Below are 19,861 nucleotides of genomic sequence, written 5' to 3'. Positions count from 1 at the left end.
TGCTCTAAGCCTCAGCTTTAAAAACGCCCAACAAGACAAATCACATTAATTTTAATGGCCCCTTTTCACATCTGAGCGTTCTATTACCTTAAAGCGGAGTTCCACCTAAAAAAAAAAAGTACATAAAAATACCCCAGGGACAGTCAGGGCTAGTGCATTCCACAATGGATAGCCTCTGAACTGTCCCGGGTCGCACTGACCTGCAAGAAGAAATACTTAACTTAAAAATGTATTGTCCAGCGCTGCTATCTCAGGTGTGGGCAGCTTGAAGCCAGCGCGATCCTCTTCTGCATCCTCTTTGGTCCCACGATGCACTGCACCGGCACCGCCGTCACTTCCGGTGCCGCAGGGTCATCCCTGCACAGCTTCTGGGCATGCCCAGAAGCTGTTTAGCAAGGTATGACGGCGCCTGCACCGGAACAGACGTCGGGGCCGGTGCAGGCGCATTGATTCCTGGGAGCGATGACGTTCAGCTCCCAGGAATCATTGCAAGCTAGGAAGTGACGACGGGCCGTGGCCGCAGAGGGAGGAAGTAAAGTGAGTATATGTTCTTCTAAAACAAGGTAAGTGAAAAAAAAAAAAAAAATTGCGAGTATCCATTTGTTTTACAGGTGACCCGGGGCAAGAAGATGGACCAAAGTAAAATTTTAGGGTGGAACTCTACTTTAAGCAAAACGCCCGTCGCTCAAAAAAGTACATGAGCTTCTTTTTTGGCAGATTACAGACGTTTTTATATTCTCTATCATTCATTGACAGACGCAGCTCCATATTCTTAGCCGTTGGGTTATGCTGCCCCCTACAGGAGTAGGACACTAGGCAGGAAAAAACTTTACCACACCTATGGGGCAATCCCCACTTGCGCTATAGGATTCAGTTTGTTTCTGCCTAGTTTAGAAGTAGGACCTAGTTCCCTGCTGGGATTTCAGTCTTAGCTTGATTTTTTTTATTTTAAATGGAACCTTTTGTTAAGTTTTAATTTTCTAGCTAGTTATGTTCCTCAGAAAACTGCAATCATCAGCTGAACTGGGTTTCAGACTGGATATCCTAGATCCTTAAGGTCTCCCAGTCCAGCCAGCGAGCGTGTGCAGGTTATAGCCCCGCGCTAGGCCTCGCCACGACAGAGCCCCAATAAACGGGGGCTGGCCCGTGAGTGAAAGAGCTCGACGGAACGAACACGACCTGGTTCGACCTGAGTCGCAGTGTGCCCCTTGGCCGCCAGCACCCCCACCCCGAGTGAAGAGGTAGTCTGTCCGGAGTGGCGCCCACCAGATTGTCGTTGGTATGGTGATTAGTGTCCCCACAGAGCTCTTGTGGTCTCGGGGTGGACGTGCATTTTCGGACCCCACTGGTTCCCTTCCATTTCCCCCAGCCCCTCTAACAGTCAAGGTAGTCTTTTGGCCCCAACCTACCCCTCCCCCCCCGGTGTTCGGTAAGTAGGTAGGAGCTGGCTTTGCCACTTGCTCCAGTAAGTAGGGGTGGATGCAGTTGTTGCTGACCGGGCTACCCAAATCGCACACGGGGGTCTTTCAGCAAGTTTCCAGCCCCCTGGAGGTTAGTGACTGGGGCAGGTATGTCCTTTGGGCTCCCTGCGGTGGGTAATAAAGGCTTGGGGGGGTGGGCACGGATGTTTCATCATCCGCGGGTCTGTGCCTCATGTGGCTGGATTGGGCTGAAAATTTAGTCTGCGGCTGTCCGGGTACATGATCAAACTGAACGAGTGCCTGACCAAGCTGACCGAGATGAGTGAGTGCCTGACTGAGATGAGCGAGTGCCTGACCGAGATGAGCGAAAGCCTGACCAAACTGACCAGGGGATGCCGACTGATTGGCCCAAAAATTGAGGCTGCAGCTTGCGGCTGACACAGCTGGCTGAGTGAATGAACAGGCTGTCAAAGCTCCTAACCGAGCTGTCTGAGCTGCTGATCAGGCTGACAGAGCTGACAGCGGTCTTGCGACCGGATCAGCCCCCAAATTTAGGCTTCAGCTTTGCGGCCTACTCGCAGCTGGCTGTCTGAGCTGCTGACCAAGCTGTTGACCAGGCTGTTTGAGCTGCTGACACGGGGTGTCCATATGGACCGCCTGGCGCCCCCCTTGAACCGTGGGGCGCCATGGGGGTACACTGTCTGAGTGCCTGCGTCATGGCGTTCCCCTCTTCCCATTTATAGGGGGCTATGTCCTTTATGGTGGGCGACCCTTAGGTCTAATAGGGGTCCTTTTGTGGAACTTTAGCCGGCGTCTCCTTGCGGGACTGTGGTCGGCGACCTCCCCTGCTTGTTATGTTCTCAGGGTGTGCTTCGCGTATAGCGACTCTACTGGCTCTGCGTCCACGCACTTCGGGTGCTCTGCGGTGAGGATGATTCCTTTTTTTTACTACACATGCGCATGCAAGGGTGCTGGTGGATGCACTGATTGTATCGGTGCAGAAAATTATAACATGGGGGGGCCCGCAGTTCCCCTAAAAGCGGCAAAGATACTCCCTTTTCCCATCTACTGTGACAATTGTCGCAAGTCAGTGGAGTTGTTCTAAACGCAACCATGGTAACCACACATGGTGTAGCTACTATTTGGGTCTTTGTTGGATGAAGTGATCAAAGGACTCAGAGGTGGGAAGAGTACTCTTCTTCCTCTATCCACTAAGGGCAAGTTACCACGTAATAGACTGGGCCCTCCTTTTTTTTTTTTTTTTTTTTTTTTTTTTTTTTTTTTTTTTTTTTTTAGCACACAGGCAGCCCCTCCTTGCCTTTTGGCACGCAGGAGAAAGGACCTAAGCCATTTAGGTCATCTGGGGGTTCCAAGAAGATGTGGTCGGGTAAGCCGAGGACAGGCCCCTCCAGATCTGCGGACAGATCTCCGTCTGCATGAAGGGATGCCCTCACCCGTATCGGGGGTGGGGGTACGTCTTTGTTTTCTGTCCGGAACCAGGGACCTCCTTGATTCAGGACAAATGGATCCACGAGCTGCTGCGTTCGGGTTACTAGATCAAATTTAGGTCCCGACTGTCTGACAGATTCTTCCCATCCAATCTACGCCTATCTTCAGATCGGTTAAGGGATCTACGAGAGGCGGTACAAGATCTGCTGTCGCAAAGGGTGATTGTGTCGGTTCCCTCTCTGGAATGCTTTCAAGGGTTTTATTCAAACCTGTTTACTGTTCCCAGGAAAGAAGGGAAAGTGCGTCTAATTCTGGACCTCAAGGCTCTGAAGTGCTTTGTGCCGGTACAGAGGTTTCGAATGGAGTCCATTCGCACGCCTTGGTTTCCTACACCAAGGGGACTTTTTGGCCTCTATCGATATCAAGGACGCATATCTGCACATCCCTATTTATGCTGGACACCAGCGTTTTCATCAATTCGCTTACCCTTTGTTACCCTTTGGTCTCGCCTCCGACCCCAGGGTCTTCAATTGCAGGACCAGGGTACCTGGATGATTTCCTCTTAAGAGCAGACTCCCACTCCGTTCTGGGGGGGGGGGGGGGCAGCAATCTGTCAATCACTGTACGGACTCTGCAAGAGTTCGCTTAGACCATCAGTTTCAGAAAATCTGCTCTGGTCCCAGCCTCCAAAATGGTTTATCTGGGACTGACTCTGGACTCAGCCTCTGTGAGGGGGTTTCTTCCCCTGGAAAAGCTGCAAAAGTTGCAGAGGGCGATTCTGTTGCTGTTATCCAGCACTCTGTCCTCATTGCGGACTAGCATGCGAGCTCTAGACCTGATGGTGCCTACCTTTTTGTGATGGTCCTGTTTGCTCAGTTCCACACGAGACCTCTGCAAAGGGGTATTCTTGTCTAGTGGAACAAGGATCCAAACTCTTTGGACAATTTTATTTGGTTGAGTCAAAACGCAAGAAGTGCTCTTCTGTGGTTGCTCTGTTCCCTGGCCCTGCGTCAGGGCAAGTCTTTCCTTCCATTGTATTGGACCATGGTAACCACAGATGCCAGCCTGTCTGGCTGGGGGTGGAGTACTTGGAAAGCTGTGTGTCCAGGGGACCTGGACTCTGAAAGAGTCCAGACTTCCAATCATTCTGGAGCTCAGAGCGATAAAGCTTTGCTTGAGTCATTGGACAAATTGTCTGCAGGGCTGTCCAGTTCGGGTTCAATCAGACAATTCCACGGCCGTGGTTTACGTCAATCATCCAGGGGGCACCAAGAGTGTCCTGGCGGCCCGGGAGGTGGCTGAGATCTTACTATGGGCAGAAAATTTTGTTACAGCCCTCTCCGTCTTGCATATACCCAGAGTGGAGAACTGGCAGGTGGATTACTTAAGTCTTTAGGTGTTGGATCACATCCCCCACCCCCCGATGTGGCAGCGGAGGGGGGGGGGGCAGACAAGAGGATCTTCCTTTTTGGGGGGAGCTCCGCTTTAAGCATTTTGAAAGGATCCGTCTCTGCTTTCTCTATTCTATTTTAATAATATTTCTTTAAATGATCTCTCCTGTAAAGTAGGCTTTTTGGTTGCCATTTTGGTTGAGTTGGTGGCTCTCTCCTGTAAGTAGCCGTTTTTCATACTTCAAAAGACTTACGCCCAAGGTGGTATTAGTCTTCCACCTCAATTTCGACATTGTCCTACCATCCTATTGCACTGTTTGAAGGCTTCCAAAGGAATTCTCTCTTCATTACCTGGATTGTGGTCAGTCATTCACACCTACTTCAAGGCTTAGTTTTTTTTTGTTTTTTATCAAACAGTGTTCCTCTTTGTCCTGTCCTCAGGACCTTGCAAAGTCCAGTGTTGCCAGATGGATAAGAAATGTGATCTCTAGAGCTTACGCTTTCAAGGAAAAATTTCCTCCTGTGCTTTTATGCACCCATTCCACCATATCATTGGGTGTTTCCTGGTTATTTTGGGTCTAGGCCTCTGTAGCTCAGTTAAGTAAGGCTGCCATCTGGTCCGATTTTCATACTATTTCTAAGTTCTACCAGTTGGATGTCCAAACTTCAAGGGATGCATTGTTTGGCTACAGGGGGTCTTGCAGCGGTTCACTTAAGTTAGGCCTGTTGAGACTTGTTGTGCCGTTTGGCACTGTTCTATTTGCCTAGTTGCCCATTCTTCATCTCCTTCATTGCTTGGGGATGTCCCAAATCTATGAATACTTTGCCAGTGTCTGTGTCCTGTACGAATGAGAGGTGGAATTTTGACTTGCCTGTAAATTCCATGTCTTGTACTACAGTACAGGACACCCTCCCTTCCATTTCTTGTTTATGCTAAATCCTTTGCTACAAAATCCACATAATGAGGTAGTTATAGTGGCGTATCTTCAAAAGCTTTGTCAGTGTCAAATGACCTTAAACTACAAGCCCATAACCCCAGATTCTGTGAATACTTTGCTTGTATCCTGTATTGTACGCCAAGATATGACATTTTACTGGTAAGTAAAAATGTTCTTATTTCTTAATGCTGAATAAGCATTCTTTAAATGGTACTAAACCCTCCTATTCTTTACAACAAAGCAAAAGTGGCCATCTTAGCCTCTGTGATCTGCAGTTGCAATGGTGTTGCACATGTGATCAGTAGGGATGGGCTCAGGCATGTTCAGATCGTAGTCCTGACCCACCTGAGCAATCCCGCCAGGAAACCTTTACTTCACACGCCAATCATAGGCAGCATGTGTATATGCAGCTGCGGGCAGGGAAAAGCCTCACTGCTTATAATTGGGAGTGTGCAGTAAGGGCTTCCTGGCGGGATTGCTCAGTTGGGTTGGGACTACGTCCTGAACATGCCTGAGCCCATCCCCGATTAGCTATGGCATGTCTTTAATGTAACGGTTTTGGCAAAGCGTTAAATTGACTGTATTAGTTCCACATTAAGTAGCTGAAGAATGTCAGATGTATGCAATACCCTTATTAACAGCATTGTCTAAAAGGAGGGGTTGTTAATGATTGGCACCCAATATCTTATGCATGCCTTTTTTTATTTGTTTGTTTCTTACAGTGTGCAGTGGGAACAACAGGCCAGAAGTCCATCTCAAGAGTCATTGAGTATTTGGAACACTGCTAGAATGCACCATCATCAACAGACTTTTATAAATGCTGGATATACAACTCATGTTAGTTAAAAAAAAAAAAAATACCTGAAGACGCACTGTGTGCAGATTATGTGCTACTTACATGGAAATGGCAAACGGGACTCTGATTTTTGCAGTTAAACTGAGCATATGTTTGCCACAACAACCAGGTTTTAGCTGAGCATACAGCAGCTTTTAATTCCAAGGACCAGAAATTCCGTATATGGATAAGTGACCGGCTGTTGTAATCATTGCAGTATTTCGATTCTTTTGCGTTTTTAAAGAATTCGATGGGGTTTTCACTGCGTATTTCCTCAAGTAGAATTTGGTTATGGCCAGTTAAAGGGAAAAGAATTATAAAATTGATGGAAAATTGCTGCTGTTCATGCAACTGCTGTTTACTATCAAATACTGCGTTCTATGCCAGCCAGGTACAAAGACTGCTCAGCCTGGGTGAAGTCTAAAAAAACATCTGGACAACGAGCTGCTTTTATATGTTTTTCTTTTCTCCCACCCCCTCACCTTCCTGCTTACTAATAGGCTTTCAATGCTTCCAAAAGTACAAGAGATAAATGTATTTTTTAGAATACTGTTGATAGTTTTCTTCCTCAGCTACACCCATTTTATAAATTTTATTAGATTGCTCCAATCATAAGTTTTTCATAAAATGTATTTTCTGTATATGCACCCTTCCTAATTTCCTTTGTTAATTTAAGACTTAGTGATACCTTAAAGTAATTATGTTGTGAAATTTGTAGAGCTCTGCAGCACCAAATTCCAAAAGGCAGGCTGGTAGACCCTGGTTTTTAAGTGTGCCAGAGCACAAATACAATTGGAAGTGCTTTTGTCAATAGCTCAGTTGTACATTATGTGCCCAGTTAGTAAATAGGGATCTATTTTTATATTTCTTGTGGTCCATCTCAGGTGTCATCTTGGACTAATGTAAATGAAAAGGGATGTGTCATCTTGGACTTATGTAAATTAAAGGGGCCCTTAGTTGACTTTTGGGAGGGGGGGGGGGGGGTGGGTCATCTTCCTCTAATGCTTTTTGCCACTCGCAGTGTATTGGGTGGCACAGAGGAACATGCCTTCAGCAGACTTTGTATTTTAACATTTAGTCTCTTGTAACCTTTGCTGAAGTTGAGGTTTGCAGTACCTTGACATTACCTGTTTTAAAGCTTTTAGTTGGCATACATGAACAGCAGGCACTCTGAGAACATTGAAATTGCAAGCGGCAGACATGTTTGTCAGCAGTAGTGTAGACTCTTCAAGAGCTCTCTATTAAGAGTTTTCTTTGAAGCTGGCAAATATTTTGAGGTGAGTAGCCTCAGGGTGAGGTACATTCTAACGTTAAGACCTATGCCCCATTTGCTGTTGTCTTTGTGTACACCAGAGACTTTCTCTTCAGGGGTGCATCTGATGTCCACCATAACAAAACATTACTGTCTACCAAGATGTTAATAAAGCCATATAGGTGATCAACACCCATTCTGCATCTCTGCCTGCATAGAAAATGTTCAAGGAAGGTGGAGAAATGCTGTAGGTAGTTTTGGCTTTTTGTACAAAAAAAATAAATAAAAAAATAGTTGAGGTTCTTAGCAATATTTATGTGAAAATGTTAATAAAATATATTCAGTTTTGAAAATTCTTTTTAGATCTACTAATTTTGCACTTGTAATCTGTACAATTTTGATAGCAAAGGGAGGGTGGGATGGGAATATATGAAGGTTGTCAGTTTCACATTGAGAAATGTGAAAAGGTAAAACTAACTTTCCAAAGAGTGGCTTTATCTTTACAGCTTTTTTATTTTATTTTTTTTTTCTTTTATATACAGATTTATTGTGCAGTTTAATTCCTGGGCAAACCCATAGGGAAATTTCGAAGATGTTGCAAGTAACTTTTATTTATTTGGTTTGGGTACACAAGCGATGTCGCCATGAGAAGTGGTACTGGGCCTCATTTATTAAAAATATTTGATTTTTAGCAAGGGGAAGCCCTAATAGTTATATATAACTGCCTTCAGCTTTGAGTTTGAAATCTTCTCGTTTTGAGCAGCTGTGATCTTTTGGGCTTTGGTCATCTCATACCACTGCTCAGTTTTTAGTGTCAACTGCCAACCTATGGAAAAGCCATGGTTATGGCCCTGAGTCTTGCAAGAATAGCCAGGACAGCTGCAAGCACTCCCAAGACACCCTTGTACATTTTTTATTAGAGCCTTGAAAATCCCGTAATAGGGTATGAGCAGCTCAACCCATACTAGTCATGAGCCCTCAGCAACTGGAGTGTTCTATTGATGGTTGCAACCTCTTTAATGTACATAAATGAGGCACAGTGCTCCTAATCCTCACATACATTAGATTAACATACAGTTGAGCATTTGATAAGCAGCCAAAACGGAAGCCTATTTTCAGCTGTGCTTAACAATAAACATTTAGTGATTGAGGCCCCCCTTAATATGCTTTCTTTGCTACTGGTTTGAATGATGCTTAGGCTGATGTGACAGCCACTAGCAGCAAATCCCAAAGATGCGAGTGCAGAAATCACTTTGCGTATTACCTTTGCTTGTTTTCAGGGGACGTGCAGGTTATCTGTTTACTTTTTACTGTTCGGATAAGTACTTTTTAACACCTCTGTTTTCTATGCATTGTCGCTTTGAACAAATAGGTGACTCCCCCTCCTCCAAATGCCTTGCATAATCAGGGTATTTCCTGTTTATGCTTACATTGCAGAGGTGCAAATATCTGACCATTTATTAGTTCCCAAGATTGCATGGCTTTACTGGTGTAATGTAATGGTATGTCCTTGGATATTTGGTTATCGATATTGGTAAATCTGCAGCAGACATCCCCAGTATGCAGAAGGGAAGAGTACATAAAGAAATGACAATTGGCTAAACCCAAGGTTTTGCTTTGAGTAACATACACCATAGGACAGATTTTTAGAAGTTGGATAAATAACACCGTATTGTCCTAAAATAGCAGTTTTCCCCCAGATACTTTGTTTGTCATTCCATAGCATAGTGTATTAGAATTCACAGCTTCAGGTTGAAGGAAGTTGTGTGTAAAGCTGTAAAGTTTGTCAGAGTTCCTGCTTGAACTGTTTTAAAGCCAGTTTACACTTTTTAGCTGACAAAAATGTGTAATTTATTTAAAGAATAAGTGCACCTTTCAATAAAAAAAAAAAATAAAACATTTTTATTGCATTTTATTTTCCTCAATGGAAGAACTGCAGTTCATGGTTGATTTACGAAAACTGGTAAGTGCAAAATCTGGGGCAGCTGTGGATGGTAGCCACTCAGCTTATAACTTCAGCTTGTTAAATTAAGCTTTGACCATAAAACCTTGGAGCTGCTTGGCTTCTTTGCAGATCTGCATCAGATTCTGCATGCTCCAGATTTGGTAAATCCAACCCCATTGTAAACTTTTCAAAAGGTAGCATATTAGATCACTTTCTGCAGGTATTGTACAGACAATACTACATTTTCAGCCTTTGGTAGATTAGGTTTTCTATTCTATGTTGAAAATGTAAAGTTTGGGATGATTGGCATCAATCAAGTCACAATTCGACCATGGGAGCACAACCTGTGGCCCCCCAGCTGTTGCAGAACTACAATTCTGCCCCTGCCTTTGGGAGTCATGCTTGTAACTGTCAGCCTTGCAATGCCTCATGGGACTTGTAGTTCAGCAATAGCTGGAGGGCCACAGATTGAGCACCCATGCATTAGACCAGGGGTCTCCAAACTTTCTAAACAAAGAGCCAAGTTTACTGTCCTTAAGATTTTAAGGGGGGTCGGACTGAAGCCAGGGGGAATAAAAATGTTTCTAGAATCAGTGGGAGTAAACAGTATCCCATCTTTGATATTAGGGGAAGGAATAGTACCCCTTTGTGTCAGTGACAGGAAGAATGCCCTATTGTCAGTGGGCAGAAAAGTGTCTCATATCAATGGGATGAATAGTGCCCCAAGGGCTGGAGAAAGGAAAGCAAAAGGCCGGATCTGACCCCCGAGCCGCAGTTTGTAGACCACTGCATTAGACCTATAAATTAATCTTAATACCACTATTCCCTAGTAGCGAAGTAGCTGGTACTTGTGCAGTCCTCAATAAAAAAAAAATCCTTGGAGGAGGAAATGCAGAGAGAGCCTCTCTGCCTGTTTTTTTGTGATCTTTCTCTTGAAATGCTTTAGACTCATAGAGGAAGATGAAGGTTATTTGTTAACGTTCTTGCTTTGCATATATATATATATAGGCCTAAGCACAAATATTACATTTATCTCTGGTATCTTGAGTAGGGTAATGCTCTGGAGCTTGCCACAAAGTAAAATTTAGATGTTGAAGTCAGACTTTAAAATTAACTTTCAAGGATACCATTTCACAGCCATGCCAGTCAGTAAGATTAACCCCTCCATTCATTGTCCTCTTTTGACATCATAGGCCTATTAGATTTGCATTTCCTATAATGAGTGAAGATTGAAGAATGTTTCTGCTTTGAAGCCTCATGGAGAAACCACTCCTCCTGATCATCTTGGTCGGTGAAAGTTTGGCATTGAGCTTTTATGCCCATTAAAAGGTACGCTTAAAAGCTTGGGTGTGTTTTAAAAGTGCACTTATACTTTAACTGGCTTATCTAGACCATTTCCAAAATGAGGAGATTTAAGGCAGTTTTCTTCCAATTGACCTCTATGTATCTAACCTAAAAACAGTGGTTGCAGAACACATCTGGTCACTGTTGACTTTGATTGCTAAAGTATGTATATCTGGCTTTTCTTTTTTTTATACGTATTGAAACATTACTTATTTTATGTGCACCTATTCAAGTTCAGTGTTTGAACATGTGTTTCCTCTTAAAAAATATAAAATTGTAGTTGCTATCATTTTATCAAGAAACAGAAGAAATTGTATCACGTCAATATTTTTACCAAGGTCAGTCTGAACTTAAATTATGGATTTAAAATATAACAACCAATTATTTTTGGTTAAATTGGTAGCATTACCTTCCGTGCAAGCTCCAGTCATTTAAAATAGATTTTATATTACATTTAGGATGGTTTATATAGGTCTATAAGAATCTCTCATTGAGAATGTGAGCACCCATTGACTTTGGTTCTTAAAATTCAAGTAGAGCTGTTCCTATTGGGTTGGTGTCATATTAAAAAATATTTTTTCTTGGGTTGTTGGATTGAAGTGCATTTTACTAACTGATAGACACATGCAAGTCATTGTACTTTATACCATTGAGATGAGAAAATATAGAAGTGTCTGTTCAAGGGGACCTGTAATAATTTAAAATTAACATTATTACAGGTACTTTTATAGTGCCGATAATTTACGCAGCACTTTACATAAATGTTGTACATTTCTCTCAAGGAACATACAATCTAAGGTCCCTGACTCCCATTAATGCGTACACATACTAGGGCCAGTTTAGACAGGAGCCACTTAACCTACCGGCAAGTTACATGCATTAAGGCCCGTACACACGATAAGAAAATCTGTAGGGAAAATTTGTCCGACGACCCATCTGTCGATTTTCGGATTGTTAGTATGGTGCTTTCGACAGCCAACTCCGACTTTTCGGCTGACAAAATCCTGATGTGCAGGCTATAAAATGTTTGTCGTCAGTCAAATCAACGTCCGATTTCGACAGAAAAAAATCTTAAGAGTAAGACTAGGCATGCTCAGAGATGAAAGAACACATAAAAAGCAATCCAACACATGACATCACTTCTGAAGTAGAATTCTGTCGTACGGGAAAATTGGTATGAAAATAACCTCTTCACTTTCCACATCAGACTAGCATGCCACAAAAAACGGACGACAGATCGTTCGATAATCTGATTGTGTGTACGGGGCTTTAGTATGGTGCTTATCATCTAACTGCATTACAGATATACAAAAATTACTTTTCATGTGACTTGAAGCCTAAGTAAAGACTATATGCTTCATATCTACTATTGTGGATGTTTCATGCCATTACAGACTCCAGTGTCTATTGTGTTTAATCACACCCTTTTATATTTATGTTCATTAGAATAAGTGAATGAGCAATTATGGCTGCCCCATGTACATTTTTAATTACAAACTATATATAGAACGAAGTTTTATGAAATGGCACAGATTGATAAACGTATTTACATAATGTGCTTCTCTCCGTATTTTTGAAAAAAAAAAAAACTATGAAAAGGATTGTAATTCTCTTTTCAAAGTTAACTTTGTGTTACTGCTTGATAACCAAGACAAATGTACTGAGTTAATTCCTATTCGCTTAAACAGAGTGACAGTTTTAGTAAGTGTCTGATTAACACTGAACTTGGGGTAGGCTGAAATGGCTCCCTAGCTTTTAACACCCCTTCCTGTCTCTAGAATTCAGTCTTATTAATGCTGCATGTAGCGTTACACGGTGGAAGCAAGTAGAATGAACTCCCATTCTAATATGACAGGATGCCAGACTTCCTCATTAACTGCTATGTATCACTATAAGCTGTTGATGTTTCATAATTCCATTTTTCTTTTTGTTCACAAAAATTGAGCTGTTAATATTGAATGGTAGCTGAAATTTTTTTTTACTAATTCTGGTTTTGAAAAATTAGTAAATTCAGTCACCTTTTTTGGTGTTAGCACAACTGTGCCAGTTTCCATCTAACCCGTGTAAGTGTTTTTGATGACCTCATTTGCAAAGAGTGAACCCAAATTTACTGCAACCCTCTGCAAACTATAGGTGGAGGGTGTTTATAGCACACAACACAGTAGGATCTTTACCTTTTATTGGTTAGATGTAAGCTGACAGGCTCTCTTGAACGTTTTATACACTTTATCAACTGCTCCAACCCGTTTGTTAATTTAAAATGCCTCTTTTCATCTCCATTCCTTTTTAAAAATTGTTTAAAAATGAAAACTGTGTTTTTTTGTTTGTTTTTTTTTTTCTAATAAAAATGTTATCAGAGGTGCAATGTCTTAACACTGGGCATATTAGTTTCAAGGTTTTTTGGTGCAGGACAATGGGGATTTGAGGTTTAAAGTTGCCAACTAGTTGTTTTAGATTCAGAGTAAATGAAGATTTTCCTTCATTCATTGATGTACCTTTTATCAGTATGCAGTCCTACCTGAAGTGACCGATATTTATAATTAAAAATGATTGGTTTGTAATATTAAAGATTCCGTTCTTTAGAATGTGCTCTGGGATGGTAATGGAAGATGCTGTAGCCTAAAGCCCCCATTGCCTGCTTGAATTCTGGAATTTGAGCCATGGATGGCCCTTAAAATACCTGGCTTGACAAACTATCAAAAAAAAAAAAACCCGAGCTGGGTGGTGAAGTATCGGATGCAGGCACCAGCTGGCACAACTGCCTGAATGCAATGAAAATTCTTCCATCTGTGTTTGTAGCATAGATGGGGGAATTGGTTTTGTTTTCTCCCTCTCTTGGTGGAAATTCTAGCCATCTATGCCTGCCTTTAGTGTGGCGGTGGGAGCCATTTTGTTCATTGTTGTACATGATGAAAACCCCATCAAATATTCTGCTTTAAGGGTACTTGAAACCTAACCTGAAGTTCAAAGTAACATTTTTTTTTCTCTCCTCTGTATATATTTATGTAAATACAAGCCATTGGAGACTAGAATGGGTACTTTTCTGAATCCAATCTTATTTTTATTTTATACAGTATTTCTCAGCTGTGATATTTGGAGCAAAAGCCAACGGCAGGAAAATAAAAATCAAGTTTGTACCAGTTTCATGAAGTATGTCTTTGGGTTTTTTGTAAATAATTTTAACTCAAATAAAAATTGCTACTTTCAGTAAATAATGTGTTTACTTTTCACTATATATACAGTGCTTGTATCCACGTGTGAGTGTGAACTTTGTCCTGTGTTTTGAAATTATTGTTGCAGCATTGAACATTCTCTGCATTATGTGCTAACTTACAACAGACTGCTCTTACAGTCAGGGTAGATCTTAAATCTTCAGAAGTTGGCTTTGCTTGGAGTATAAAGTAGAAGTGCCTGATCCTAGCCACGACCCCGTCCAAGGTTTCCTTTCCCCTGGACAAACTCCAAACTGTCTGCTGCCGCGTTTATACTTTACAGTCAAGGAGCCAATCAAATCTCCACTTTTTGATTGGGGATTAGGGGCTTACTAGGGACCTCTTTCAAAGTAGTTCTGTAGGCCCATTTGCACTCCAGACTGTTGCAACTCAACATTCTGGTAGTGCTGGGCCAGAATTCTTCCACCAGTTTGAAAGGTCCTCGTGATGGATGGCAGCCTGTCAGGCTAAGGAGGCGTCCTGGACACAGTTATGGTGCTAAGGACTTGGTGGCTGGAGAAAGAGGTTTTCCTGATAAATATTCTGAAACTCAGAATAATTGTTATTCCTTCAATGCTTAACCACCTCACTGCAGGGTCATACAGCCAAGATTAAGCTAAGGCAATGCCTGAGCAGTGGCACACATTTAACTATAAGGTATGAACCTAAACTCTCGCTGCCCTATATAAGCCAATCAGATTCTGCCTTGGGCAAGACTTCACACCCCTGCCCGGTCTCCTATGGAAATTCCAAGGCTGGATAATTTAGCAGGTGACGTTTCTCAGTTGTCCCATTTCTGAACTCAAAATAATGTTTTTTTAATGCTGTCAGTTGCACTGCTTTTGAACATCCCAATTTACATGAAAACTTCATCCTGTGTCCATTTAATATGCAATTAGTAGGATTTTTGACTTACCATAAAATCCTTTTCTTAAAACACCATAGGGGACACAGGCCCCTCCTCTGTTCCTATGATTCAATTCTACTATTGCTTCCTATTACACTGAAGCAGCCTGAGAGGGGTTATACTGGGCTGTACTTTACAGCTTTGTTTGACAGTATCCAGTCTCCTACAGGCAGCATAATCCAATGTACCTGAATACTTCATCCTGTGCCCCTAATGACCTCCAAGAAAATGGTTTTACAATAAATCAAAAATACTATTTGTCAAGTGTTATTTTTTTTTCCCTTGCTTTCTGTCCTGCTAGGGTGATATCCCATCACTTTGTTTTAGAAACCAAACTGGAAGTGGGTGGAAACCCCTCCAAAGTTAGGAGCAATTACCTTTTAAATTGTCACTGCAGGATACTTCCAATGGAAAATGTCCCCTCCTGTTAAATTGAAATGGATTTTTCCTAATTTTTTTCCCCCAAAACAAATGCTTAGTAGATCAAATAGGTTAAAGTGTAATTCCACTTTTGCTGGAGAAAAAAAGCAAAAAAAAATTATAGCATATACAATTGCTACATGAAGCATATTGTTAATGAATGTTATTAAAAATTACATTTCCATTTCATTCCGCAGCTCTGTAATTTTCTGTAAAATGCAATATGGCAACCTGAAGGCATTCTGTACACAGATGGTGTAGAGAACCTCCCCCAGAAATATAATTTCCTGCTGGTATGATTGGCTTACTGATTTCCCCAAGAGTCTGCACTAAGACACAAGTCAGATTTAGGGCATCTGCTGCAAAAAAAAAAAAAACATTTTTGAGATACTCCCAAAGAGAAGTCCTGTCCAATGGCATTCAGACCTTGCCACTTTATTCTGTAAACCTAAAAAGAAAAAGTCGCTCAGCGTTCAAAGTTTGAATCAGGAGTAACAATGGAGCAATGGTGGCAAATGCAATATCAATAAACATATGTAAAGTTCTGAAGTATAATAGTGTGGCTCCAGAGCTGGTGGTATGATAAATTCTTGGCTCAAAATGGATGGTCAGCAACCTTGGAAACAGTGAGTGCAGGGTGAGACTCAGAAGGATGGATGAGGGCTCAAAGCATTCCACAGCTATGCATATCAGATCTGGGAAGGATCCTCTGTAGCATGTAAAAGACAAAAAGTAGTCAGTGCAGGGCTCAAAAAAGTAAAGTATTGTATCATTTATTAAAAAAAACCTAAATCCACACTTCCATTTAAGTAAAATAAGTGCTTGCTTGGACTTGGAGGGAAAAGACTGTGTGTGTGTAATGAAGATGCACAGTCAGCCAACTGGCAACACTGGAAACCGGACCCACCATATGGAGATGGAACAACAGCATCATCTACGGATGTCCTCCATGAACCGGGCAAGCACCAAGGGGTGTGAAGGGGGGTTGTGTTTGATGTGTTTCAGAGGCCCCACCTAATTTGTCAAGTACCCTTCATTCAAGTGCAGCAGCTGATTGATCATTATAAAGTCACTCTTATGCAATCATTTTGCACATGGACATAGACCAGCAAAGTTTTTTTTTTTTTTTTTCAGAATAAGAAAAGGCAGGAATCTGCAACAGTTTGCTAAAATCCCTACAATGTACGTAGATTACCCAGAGGGGAATGTTTTTTGTTTTTTTTTTCTCGTCTCAACAAGAGTCACTCTTTAAATCTCTCAGATGCCGCAAAAAAAAAAAAAACTTCTAACCTCTCCCTTTTCCATCCAAAAACTGTTATGGCTTAAGGCTAGCCATACATGGTTGAATTCCAAAAGAATTTTCTCTCGAAAGTTGTAACTAAGTTCTAATTTCACACCAATGGCCAATTTTTATGCGGCCATCAAATTTGAGTGATCGGCCATGTTGGAATATTTTTGAAAAATATACTAATTTCTTGTGTGATTGGCTCACTCCTTTTCCCAGAAGTCTGCATTACTGATGTTCAAAAAAGGGCAGAGGCATATCCCGGGAAATTATAGGCCGATGAGCCTGACGTCGATCGTATGTAAACTTCTGGAGGGGATAAGAGACTATATCCAAGAGTTTGCTAAAGAGAACAACATCAGCAGTAATCAGCACGGGTTTACAAAGGGGCGTTCTTGTCAAACCAATCTGTTAACATTCTACAAGGAGGTTAGTTGTGAGCTAGACAGTGGGAGACCAGTGGATGTGGTGTACCTGGATTTTGCTAAGGCGTTTGATACAGTTCCCCACAAATGCTTGATTTATAAATTAAGGGCGACAGGCATCGACCACAAGGTTTGCTCTTGGATATGGAACTGGTTAAAGGGGCGTGTCCAAAGGGTGGTAATAAACAATGCATACTCGGACTGGTCTGGAGTGATAACTGGGATCCCCCAAGGCTCAGTTCTGGGACCAATTTTGTTCAATTTTTTCATAAGTAGCATTGAGGACGGAATCAGGAGCTCGATCTCAGTTTTTGCAGATGACACAAAATTGAGCAGGGCAATAACTTCACGTCGTGAGGCAGAAATCTTACAGAATGACCTGAACAAAATAACAGAGTAGGCAACTTCATGGCAAATGAGCTTTAATGTGGATAAGTGCAAGGTATTGCACTTAGGGACCAATAACATAAAAGCAAAATACAAGCTGGGGGGGGGGACCTCTGGGAGTATCAAAAATGGAGAAAGATCTGGGAGTCTTAGTGGAAGATAGATTAGGCAATAGCATGTCAAGCTGCAGCTGCCAAATCTGGCAGAATTTTGGCATGCATAAGGAAGGGGATGTATTCCAGAGATAAAAATACAATCCTACCACTCTAAAAAAAAACTCTGGTCTATCCACATCTGGAGTATTCTGTCCAGTTTTGGTCGCCAGTCCCCAGAAGGGATGTATTGGAGCTTGAGAGAGTACAGAGAAGGGCAACAAAACTTATTAGGGCATTAGAGGACCTTAATTACGAAGAGCGATTAGAACCACTAGATTTATGCTCCCTGGAGAAAAGAAGAGTGAAAGGGGACATGATAGCGATTTACAAATACCTCAACGGTGATCTGAGCATAGAAAAAAAAAACTATTCAGTCGCAAGGAATGCATGAGGACAGGAGGCCATACAATGCGATTAGAGGAGAAGAGATTTAACCACAGGACACGCAGGGGGTTCTTTACTGTAAGGGCTACAAGACTGTGGAATTCCCTGCCACAAATGGTAGTTACTGCGGGGAGTATGGCTATTTTTTAAAAGACTCTTTGACGCACATCTCAAAGATCGAAACATTAAGGGGTATGAGAGATGATTACGGCCACACACACCTACACAGGTTGAACTGGATGGACTATTGTCTTTATCCAACCTCACCTGCTATGTAACTACAGTATATGTAAGATACAAGTCAGATTTCTGGCATCCCCTGCAGCAAAAATGTTTATTTTTTATTTTTTTGTCAGATACTCTCAAAGGGAAATCATGTTTAAAGGGATGCAGACCCATTAGTGCCCTGCAGGTGCAGCAGCTGATTGATAATTATAAAACCACTCCCATACAGATTCACTTTTCATATGGACACAGACACACAGCTGAAAGTCCTTCAGAATAACAGAAGGTAGGAATCTGCAACAAAGTTTGTTAAAATCTTTGCAATATACATAGATCACCCAGAGGGGAATGTTTTTTTTTCTCTCAACAAAAGTGCATTGATTTTAGCTTGCAAAGCTCAGTACTGTTGTGTGCAAATAAAGGGAATCCATGCCAGTCATATTTAGGTTTACTGTTCTCGAATCAATGAAAGGTTATTTCTAACAGGTTTCTATGGTTGCTTCTGCACATCATATTTTACTTTGTACTGAACTATGAAGTTTGACCTTCATACATATATATATAAAATCTTCTGAGCCAACTACTTCAGTGAAGGGAAATCTTTCCAATGAGATGTATAGTATAAAAAAAATGTTTTAACTCTTCCCTTCTACATTTTAGTTTTGTGTGGCTATCAATACTGTTGAACATGTAAAGTGTGGATGATGCATGTTGTTTAGAAAGTTTTCCTTTTAAAAAGTTGTTTTCTTGAGGATTTCATGTATTCTGGTGCTTTTAGGATGGGCAAAAACAATAACCAAATAGTCATCAATCAAATTTTTAGTGTAATTAGAATAATTCCTAAAATTAGTTAAGACACATATTCCTTGTTCTTTAACCACTTCAATACCAGGCTCTTTCACTCCCTTTCTTGCCCAGGCCATTTTTTCAGCTTTCACACTTTGAATTTGTGTGATCCTCCAAAATTGTATCCATATACATTTTTTTTTTTTAATCATTTTTTCACACATAGAGCTTTCTTTTGGTGGTATTTAATCACTACTGTTTTTTTTTTTTTTTTTTTTTTGCTAAATAAAAGCTGCAAATTTTGAAAAAAAAAAAAGGTATTTCTGTGTTAGAAAATTTTGCAAATAAAAAAACCTTCATAAGTTTTAGACCAAAATGTATTGTGCTACATTTAATGAAAATAACTGAAATCAGTGTTTTTTTTTTTTTTAGTCTTTAGGTAAGTTAGAGTCCACAAACTATGGTATTATGTCTGAAAATGTATCTATCCTGATGTACTGACTGACCTCACTCGTTTCTTGAGGCCCGAAAATGGCAGAACAGTACAAAAATCCCCCAAATGACCTCTTTTTGGAAAGTAGACAGTCCAAGGTATTTTATACATAGGTGTTTTGAGCGCTACCTGGTTACATAAATGCAAATTCCCACTTGTGTACTTGTGATAAATACATTTGCAATAAGAAATTAAACAATTGGAAAAACAAATTATGTAAAATAAAGAATGGATAAATACATAAACACGTGTCATTCCTAAATTAGTCATACCTTTGTAACTTTATGCAGAATGTGATGATCAGTCCTGCCATTTTTAAAGTGCTGTCTCTTTAAGTGAAAATGATGCTCCCCTTCAGTGTCCCCACTCACTCAACAACTGGTGTGGCCCCTATAAAGCATCGTACACACCAGTAGTTTTTTTCATTCAACCCAGCTTCGGTCGGAGCCACTGTATTAACTATCTGACGTTAGTACAGCGATCTGCCCAGTTGAGCTGTTGTGTTATGATAGGGGGACAATCCCACGCCAGAACGCTCTGATCAGCACCCTCAGCCATTGGCTGAGAACGCTGATCGGGAGCTGCTTTTACAGCATGCTTGTCGAAC

The 19,861-nt window shown here is 41.4% G+C and overlaps 1 protein-coding gene across 2 annotated transcripts in view; it reads left to right on the top strand.

Annotated features, from left to right (window-relative positions):
* The window catches only part of WAPL (WAPL cohesin release factor), a 226,127-nt gene extending 219,178 nt beyond the window's left edge, over positions 1–6,949 (top strand). For both annotated transcript variants that reach the window (XM_082267623.1, XM_082267624.1), the window contains one exon: positions 5,922–6,949. In XM_082267623.1, coding sequence (XP_082123749.1) covers positions 5,922–5,987 — 66 coding nt within the window. In that variant the 3' untranslated portion in view covers positions 5,988–6,949. The remainder of the gene's footprint in view (positions 1–5,921) is intronic.
* The last annotated feature ends 12,912 nt before the right edge of the window (positions 6,950–19,861 follow it).

This window comes from Pelophylax lessonae, assembly GCF_965119305.1.
Source record: "Pelophylax lessonae genome assembly, chromosome: 9".
Lineage (NCBI taxonomy): Eukaryota > Metazoa > Chordata > Amphibia > Anura > Ranidae > Pelophylax > Pelophylax lessonae.
The sequence above is the reverse complement of the archived record's forward strand: the minus strand, read 5'-3'. Positions and strand labels throughout refer to the sequence as shown.